General features: G+C 34.2%; 1 protein-coding gene across 6 annotated transcripts in view; it reads right to left on the reverse strand.

Moving 5' to 3' along the window:
* Positions 1–10,073, reverse strand: part of ROBO2 (roundabout guidance receptor 2) — a 635,780-nt gene that overhangs the window by 89,884 nt on the left and 535,823 nt on the right. For all 6 annotated transcript variants that reach the window (XM_032150412.2, XM_032755092.2, XM_032755094.2 and 3 more), the window contains one exon: positions 2,699–2,904. In XM_032150412.2, the coding sequence (XP_032006303.1) occupies positions 2,699–2,904 (206 nt within the window). The remainder of the gene's footprint in view (positions 1–2,698; positions 2,905–10,073) is intronic.

Below are 10,073 nucleotides of genomic sequence, written 5' to 3' on the forward strand. Positions count from 1 at the left end.
CATTTTATTATAGCTGTTGAACTAAAATGTAGCACTTGTTATTACTTGCAAATGCTAAAAGAAAAGTATGTAGGTAATGCTTCTTAACTGCATCTCCTTGTCATTGTGTGGAGATACAAGTATGACATTAGCTGTGGTAGGTATGTTTTAATGAGTGCTGGAATATTCTACTTCTCAAAAGATAAAGATTCAGCTACCAATTAGCTGGCCTAGAAGAACACAGTATTCATCACATTATTTTTTTCATTTGCATTAAGTACTGAAAAGAAAACAGTGAGACACAAAGGAATACAGCCTACAGAAACTCTCTTGACTGTATGAGTGAACTATTGGAAAGCCCACTTTTGTCTCCCTTTAAGAACAGTCATGTTATAGGGAAAGAACAACGTTTTCATTTTTGGGTTCCTCATAAACCTACATATTGTTGCTAAACTCACTCTTAGTATTATCATCATCACCACATTTTATTCCTTTAATTTTGTTCCTTTAATTTTAAATAATGTCTTTTCTGGTCAGGAGTGCTTCTCATCTTTTCCACCCTTGTCCTTTTACCCTTAATAAGTTGCTTTAAAATGAGATTAATGTGCAGGCAAATTCCATCATCTCCTTTTCTCCTTGTGCACTTGGCTGCAGACAAGCCCTCAGGAGCTGGCATCTCAGAGAGACTACTCAGAAGCCTGTCAGAGGGCTCAAAGTTTGTTTGACATCATCAAGCACCCACCTTTAATTGCTTCTTTCAAACACTACTAGAAATCTTGACTACTCAAGCATACCCTTTAATTCAGTGATACAGTGAAAATGCATTAACCCCTATGGCCCAAGTCTGCCTTTAGCCCAGAAATAGAGGTTAAAGTGTTTACGCAAAGAGAGTTGGCATTAATTTTTTAATAACTTCCATTTTGTTCAAAGAAGGTTAACAATTAATTTACAATCAATAAAAAGGCAGGCTCAAAATATCTGTATTAATTTACTTTTTTAAACTCAACTTGGCAGCATTTTTTCTACTTAAAGCAATAATTAATGCCTGTATCTCAAAAATTAAAGATAAATATTATATATATAAAGTAAAAACTTATGTGTGCATGTGTGTGCATGTAGCAAAAATAGTCACTTTCTTTTGTGATATACGTCTGTATGATATAGTGATAATCAGATAAACATATAATTGTAAATATATTCCCATCATAAAAGAATATGCCAAATTGTGATCATTTGGAAATAAGCGTAGTTAAAGATTTTTGCCTTTCTTTTTAGCTGCAGAATGGGAAAATTCTAAAATGCTGTTTTATTTTGTTTCTCTTCATCTTGGCTCTGAATTTCTACCTGGACACAAGATTCTACAGATTGCTTCTCCACTGAAGTTTTCTTCATGCACTATTACATTATCTACCTTAGTTCTGGGTCTCATCCCCAATCTTGCAATTAGTAAAATATACTCAACAGCTTTCGCATAGCACTTGCTACATGGCAGGTAGGAGGAAGGGACTTACAATACCTAGTTGAACGAGTTGAATGTACTGATAGAGGACAGGTGCCCTCCATGATAACATCCTTCTGGTATTTGTATCTTGTGAAATCCCTCACCTGGAGTGTAGGTGGGACCTGCTGGCTCCCTTCTGGCCAATATAATATTGCAAAAGTGTCAGTATGTCATGTTTGTGATTTGTTACACAGGACTGTAGTGCTCATCTTACTAGGAGACTCTCTTCCTTGCTGACTTGGAGGAAGCAAGTAGTCATATGGGCAAGATCCAGATGGCAAGGGACTAAAGGCAACCTCCTGCCAACAGCCATTGAGAAGGTGAGGTTGTTAGTCCAGTAGCCCCAAGGAACTGAATGCTACCAAGAATAATGTTGACTGGAAGCAAATCCATCCTGTGTCAATCTTCAGATGAGACGGCAACTCTAAATGACACCTAACTGGAGCCTTGTAAGACCTAGAAGCAAAAGACGCAGCTAAGTCATGCCTAGGCCCCTAACTCACAGGAACTGTGATGTAATAAATGTGTGTTGCTTTTAGCCACTATATTTTTGTTCATATTGTTCCATAATAATAGATAACTGATACAATATTCAGAAGTAGACATTTTATTTTGAGTTGCTCCTGAAGCAGGACTGACTTGTTAAGTTGCCAGGAATGCTCATTTTTTATCATGTACACGTCAGTAAAAAACCACCAATGCCTTGTTCTTTCCATGGGTTTAAATCTAAACTACACAACCTACAATCTAAGGTTTTCCACTAACCAGGCAAACTCGCCTTTTATGTACCCAGTGTCATCTCTGTATTTTTCTTCTACTCAATTCTTTGGCCAAGCCACTTTATCTACATTTCCTTGCAATTTCTTTTGCTAATGAAAGTAAATCAGAAGCGTTTGTTGTTTTTGTCATTTCCGATACCCTACTACTCGTATTAATGTTATGTGTTTAAGATTTCTAGGTTTATTGGCTGTATACATATGGAATGGGATGCAGGAATAAAAGTTTCGAGATTCTGTTATGAATGTGTGAGTAACGGAAAAACTGTGACCTTTCCTCTAATTTCAAATCATCGTTTTTAAAATGAGTAATAACATTAACTGTTTTTAAACGTACAGCAATTATACCGCGATGTAAGATTTTAAGTTCACTACACAGTTTTTCCATAGAGCAGTACTTATGTGTAGATGATAATGCAAGTACAAGTCCAATATTACTTACCCGTAAATTCTTAATCTGCAGTGTGCCTTGCTCTTGAATTGTTGCTCTTGGATCTCTACCCGGAAAAGTAAATCCCTCCTTTAACCAGCTAATTACAGGAAGAGGATCACCAGTGGCTTTACATTTCAGTAACGCTGTACCATCCACTGCCAGCGTTTGGTTGGCTGGGCCTTGTAGAATTATAGGTGGAGGTCTATCTGTCAAAACTGAAGAATAAAGCTCTTTTCAGGGTATTTTAACATCAATGTAGTCCAGTAGGCTTGACATATTGACACTGAAAGTAAGGTTAAAGCCTCAACACAATATATATTACTTATAACTTATTCTAAGTAATATGTATATTCTTAGTAATGTGTATTCTAAATCTATCATATATCTACCATCTGTATGTACATACATATATACTATACTAAGGCCATACTATTTGTTGTCAATAACTTCCTCTGTATTACCTATAATTAAAATGGCAATGAGATAAATTCTGACATTTTATAAAGACGTAATTGTATAAAAAGGCTTAGTCATATTAAAATTAAAATATGAATAGTTTATGGCAGTCAGTCACCTGTGAAATGTTCATTTTTCACTCATATGCATATTTAAGAAAGTGTGTGAAGTATCATGTGAGTACAGCCAATATAGTACATAATTTCCCCCTTATAGCACCAGTTATGTGCTGTATTTATATAGGCTAAAATATTTCTGTTGATGTTAAAATATTAGATTATAAATAATTTGCTTCCAAAATTGTGACATTAGTGCATCAAATTATGGTCATATCATTTAGATGATTTGATTTAATTAGTGCTTATAATTGATCAAAGAAAAGTAGTCTAGATTATATTTATCATGTGACAAAAACAGTGCTTGTGCAAAATCAGTGTTTACATGTATATCAACTGTTATGTTCATTTGGATAAATTTTCCATAATTTCTAAATGTTTAGCTTAGTATTGCTTTTTATTTATGAAATACTGTATTTGTAGTAGCATTTCAGTAGTACAATACTAATGTATTGTAGTAGCATTTCAGTGCTTTTAGAAGTATTTAATGATTATTTAAGAAGGACATCAAAATGTACAGTATTATTTACATGGTTAAGAAAAATATAGAGTTGACCAGAGGTAAGATTTCATTTAGAATTCATTAGAAGATCACCATATAATCAAAAGGTTATGTCCAGGTCCAAGGAAGTCTTTCTAAAGAGAAAGTCCTATAAACTTCGGCATAGACAGCATAGACTTTGTTTAATTACCAAAATATGCTTTTTATTGTATATGGTTATATGTAACATATAAAATATATGTAGCATATAAAAGCATATATATGAAAAAGGCTTCCACAAAAAAGAAAAAATGAATGATGGATTCTAATAATTTCTAAGCAACTGTGAAGACAAACAGTGTTTTTTCTCAAAAAACTCAACTTGTATTACAATGTATATAATTGAAAACACTTTGCTTAACGTTCAAATTTCCTTTGCCCACCAGCTTTTATAAATGGCAGCTTAAAATTATGTCTTTCCATTTACTTGCATCATATTTACTAGAGTTCATAGTTTTGGGGAACAAAACATTGAAGTTAAGCAGCCTTTTCAGAACCTATCATGAGAAAGCCAACCAAATTTAATTGAAGCTAGAATTTATGATACAGGTTTCCTTCATATCAAGACATTGCAGATTCTAGTCAACCTAAACCTACTTTATCATTGATAAAACCTAAGAAAAACAATAAAAACTGTTTATCGTTCACAAACAAAAATTAGAATCATTTAGTTCACTGCTTTTTTCATCAAATTCTTACTTTTAATACTAAATAAAACATTTTAAGAAAATATTGAAGTAGAGTATTATAATAATTCTGGCACATCTGTCAGTAATTAGGCAAATAGAAATTCAAACTAAAAGTTTCATAGGACTTATTTTTATGGGTCAAAAAGAGAAGGCCAATGAACAAAACATTATGAGTAATTTTTTAATGCAGTGAGAAAGTGAGTCTGTATTACCAAAGGATACTAATTAAATTTTAAATGTTTTTTCAAATTAAATACCTATGCAGAATTCAGGTAACTTCTTATAACCTGCTTTTATTGTCATATCCCTGAAATCCTTAGATGCAGCCAAAGGTCATCTAATTAGTTTTTTTTTTCTTTTTTTTTACTGCCCAAATGAGTAGCTCATCACCTTTTGAATGAATCTGATCAATAAAGTAATTGAAAATCTCCTGGCCAGGCGTAATTTTCAGTTTCAAGGATGTTATGGGTGAAAGATGAGCACAGTTTTCCATGACACGAAAGTCAAAGGTTAAATGAACATTTAGGGATTCCAGTGATCTGTGAAGAACTCCACGGTTTTCTCTCACTATGCATTATAAATACCCAATAAACCATTCATATAAGATCATGATGGGACATTTATTATCAGTACAAGATATAAATACATCTTATCTCCCCAGTCTTTTTAGTGTCTATTGGCTCTATTCACAGAATGCTGATTACAATTTCCTAATTCTCTGAGAGAAAAAGACAGAGCAAAAGAAAAGAAGAAATAAAGAACAATGCCAGTGAACTAATGTGGAAGTCTTTTAGAGAAATATATTGAAAATCAAGTATATTGAAACATATTAGCTTAATCTATGATCAGTAAAATTGTTGCTCAACATAGCACTATTCAGCATCATTAGCAATTTCATCTTTTATGAATGCTTCAATTATAAATATTTCTAGAAAATGAGTCTAAGTGCAAAAATGTGACAACAGATACACTGCTCTAAATGGAATACAGGCCTATCTCAGGGGTATTGTAGGTTTGGTTCTAGACCACAACAATAAAGCAAATACTGCAATAAGGAAGGCCACACAAATTTTGTTTCCCAGTGCATATAAAAGTTATGTTTATACTATTCTGGAGTCTATTAAGTGTAGAATAATACTGTGTCTAAAAAAGCAATGTTCATACCTTAAAAATACTTTATTGCTAAAAAGTGCTAATGATCATTCGAGCCTAGAGTGGTGATCTTTTTGGTGACAGAGGATCTTGCCTCCGTGTTGACGGTTGCTAACTGACCAGGGTGGTGGTTGCTGAAGGTTGGGGTAGCTGTGCCAATTTCTTAAAATAAGACAATAAATCTTACCATATTGATTCACTATTCCTTTCAGGGAAGATTTTTCAGTAGCATGCAATGCTGGGTTATAGCATTTTATCCACAGTAAAATGTCTTTCAAAATTGGAGACAATACTCTCAAAATCTGATGTTGCTTTATCAATTAAGTTTATGTGATACTTTGAAGCCTTTGTTATCACTTCAACAATCTTGAACAGAAGTAGATTCCATCTCAAGTCATCACTTTCTTTGGTCATCCATAAGAAGCAATTCTTCATTTGTTCAATTTGTATCATGTGACTATAGCAATTTAGTCACATCTTTGGGCTCCACCTCTAATTCTAGTTCTTTTGCTATTTGTACCACATGTGCAGTTACTTCCTCTACTGAAGTCTTGAACTCCCTCAAAGTCATCCGACTTTCCAAACTCCTGGTAATGTTGATGTTTTGCCCTCCTCCCATAAATCATAAATGTTTTTAATGGCATCTATAATGGTATATCCTTTCTAGAAGGTTTTTAATTAACCCTGCCCAGATCCTTCAGTTGAATTACTGCCTATGGCAGCTATAGCCTTAGAAAATATATTTCTTAAATAAGACTTGAAAGTTGAAATTATTCCTCGATCCATGGGCTGCTGAACAGATGTTGTGTTAACAGGTATAAAAACATTAATCTCTTTGTACATCTCTATCAGAGCTTGGGTGACAAGGTACATCATAGATGAGAAGTAATATTTTGAAAGGAATAGAATTTTTTTTTTTCTGAAGAGTAGATCTCAACACTGTACTTAAAATATTTCAGTCAACCATGCTGTAAAGAGATGTGCTGTCATTCAGGCTTTGTTTTTCCATTTATAGAGCACAGGCAGAGTAGATTTGGAATAATTCTAAGGGTCATAGAATTTTTGAAATAGTAAATGAGCATCAGTTTCAACCTAAAGTCACCAGCTGCATTAGTTACTTACAAGAGAGTTAGCCTGTCATTTAAAGCCAGGCACTGACTTCTTTTCTTCAGCTATGAAAGTCCTAGGTAACATCTTCTTTCAGTATATGGATGCTTTTCCTACATTGAAAATCTGTTTAGTATAGCCACTTTCATGAATGAACTTCTGGATAACTTGATAAAGCTTCTATATTAGCCCTTGATGCTTTACCTTGCACTTTTCGTTACGAAGATGGCTTTTTTCCTCAAATCTCATCAACCAACCCCTGGTAGCTTCAAATTTTTCTTCTACAGCTTCCTTACCTCTCTCAGCCTTCAACGAATTGAAAAAAGTTAGGGCCTTGCTCTGGATTAGGCTTTGGCTTAAGGGAATGTTTTGACTCACTGATCTATCCAGACTCTAAAACTTTCTTCGTATCAGCAACAGGCTGTTTGACTTTTTTATCATTTTTTGTGTTCACTGGAGTAGCATTTTTACTTTCCTTCAAAAACTTTTCCTTTGTATGCATAACTTTGCTAACTGTTTAGAACAAGAGGCCCAGCTTTTGGCCTGTCTCAGTTTTTGACATGCCTTCCTCACTAGACTTAAGCCTTTGTAGCTTTTAATTTAAAGTCAGAGACATGTGACTTTTCACTTGAACACATGCAGGCCACTGTAGAGATACTGACTGGCCTAATTCCAATACTGTTGTGTCTCGAGGAATAGGGAGGCTCAGGGAAAAAGAGAACAACAGGGGAAAGTGCAGTGGGTAAAGAAACCAGAGCACACACATTTATCAATTAAGTTTACCATCTTATATGGGTGCAGTTTGTGATACCCCCCAAAATTATAGTAATATCAAAGATCATTGATCACAGACCACCATAACAGATGTAATAATAATGGCATTGTTTGAAATATTGTGAGAATTACCAAAATGTGACACAGAGGCACAATGTGAGCACATGATGTTAGTAAAATGGCACCAACAGACTTGCTTGACCCAGGGTTGCCATAAACCTTCAATTTGTAAAAACCATGGTATCTGCAAAGCACAATAAAGGAAGGTATGCCTGTAGTCACTTTTTCTCTGAACATGACGTACGTTTTCATTCTACCATGGAATTTCAAATGGCTCTACAATTCCCTGAATTATATCAAAATAAATGTGTTCAAAATGAAAATAATGGCTCAGATAGTATTAAATCATTAACCTGTATGAAAAATCAAAACTATGAGTAGAAGCTTAAGGCATCAGCCAATGTGGCAACTTCATATTTAGAGAAAGATTCATTGATAATATGTGTGTACATATTTAGTTCTTATAGTTTCATTTCTTTACTGTCAAAATCAACAACACTGTAACTTCCAATCAATGTCTCTGCAAAAGGATCTTGACTTTGTAATTGCTTACTCAAGTAAAAATCAATATAGGAATAAATATTCAAGCCAGTTGTGACAAAATGTTTAGAGCAATCTCAGTTGGCAGAAGATTTAAAATTGGTCATCACTTATTTTTGACCACAGAAAGAAAGCTAGAATAACTACTGTTTTGTAAGACAGCATGAGCTAGTGTAAGGTCTCAAAGGTTTTCCATTTATTGTATCAGACGTAATTCTGAATATCCACCCGTTTTATGAACAATAACAGTCACATCAACTGGCTCTTCTAGTTCATCAACTTTGCTTCCTACAAATATGGTTTGCCTTTTCCATAACAATTTCTTCGTTTAGAAACATTTGAGAGTCAATCCTCTATAAAATATTATAAGTAGCTAAATGATAGCTGGTATCTTAAGCATTACATTTGGAGTGTTCTTAGGAATATAGAATAAAACGTAGGCTTTGGCCAGAATATCTTATTTTTCAAGTGTATGTATCCTGGACATTTTTGCTGACAGGTGAAAACATAAGATCTTTTAAATGATTATCTTTTATTCTTTTAAAGAAATATGGAGGTACAAAGAATCAAAGACCTTGCCCATCTAAGGAAGAATTTCTCATCACTGCTATCCTTGAACCTGACTTCTCCTTTCAGTTCCATAGCAGTAAATCTCTGCAGCATCAGCAGGTGCAGCCATTAACGACTCAGTGTCCCTGCAGCCAATGTTTGTCTGTTCTATTTATTCCCATTCCTGACATGTCACTGAATCAGGCCATACCATGAACAGATATTAAAAAATACTGCCTTTCTGTTAATTTTAAATGACCTTTTAATCTACATGTAAATTTAAATTGTATAACAGCACATTAAATTTCACCAGCAGAAAAAGAAGCGGATCAAGAGAGGTCACAGACCAAAGCACTTGTATCTCAGAAGCCAGCATTCGGGGAGAAAACAAAAATAAAAATCCTCACAAATAAAGGAGAGTAACAAAGAATTTTCAGTTTAAGACATCAAAGAATAGGGATTAAATTCACGCTCAGAGGTTCATGAAATATCTCAAATTTACTAGCTGTCAATTGCGACAAATATGCTGCTGGGAAAAAATCAGATTATGCAGAGCCCTTCATCCTTTTCAACTTTCACTATGAATGTAGGTGCCTCAGTTAAGATTCAAAGTGCATATGTGCAAATAAAAATAATAATTTTAGCATTCTTCAGCACTTTGAAAGGTAGTTAATTTAACTTAGTGAATGCATAATTAAAATCATAGGAATGTCCTAATGTGATTAGCTAACTAAAATCTCATCTTCCATAATATTAAAGGTGGCATCACCTCCTCCTAGAGTGAAATAAAATTATTAATGTCTAGTAGAACCAATCATGTCAGCCTAAGACTAAGTAAAGATCTACAGATTACATTTCAGTATGCAGTGAGTGTGATAACATTTATTTAAAATAATGCACTATTCTATTGTTAAGAATTAAGTATGGTACTGGTACCACAACAGAGACATAGATCAATGGAACAGAACAGAGCCCTCAGAAATAATGCCGCATATCTACAACTATCTGATCTTTGACAAACCTGACAAAAATAAGCAATGGGAAAAGGATTCCCTATTTAATAAATGGTGCTGGGAAAACTGACTAGCCATATGAGAAAGCTGAAACTGGATCCTTTCCTTACACCTTATACAAAAATTAATTCAAGATGGATTAAAGACTTACATGTTAGACCTAAAACCATAAAAACCCTAGAAGAAAACCTAGGCAATACCATTCAGGACATAGGCATGGGCAAGAACTTCATGTCTAAAACACCAAAAGCAATGGCAACAAAAGCCAAAATTGACAAATGGGATCTAATTAAACTAAAGAGCTTCTGCACAGCAAAAGAAACTACCATCAGAGTGAACAGGCAACCTACAGAATGGGAGAAAATTTTTGCAACCTACTCATCTGAC

This window comes from Hylobates moloch, unplaced genomic scaffold, assembly GCF_009828535.3.
Source record: "Hylobates moloch isolate HMO894 unplaced genomic scaffold, HMol_V3 SCAFFOLD_4, whole genome shotgun sequence".
NCBI classification, from domain to species: Eukaryota; Metazoa; Chordata; class Mammalia; order Primates; family Hylobatidae; genus Hylobates; species Hylobates moloch.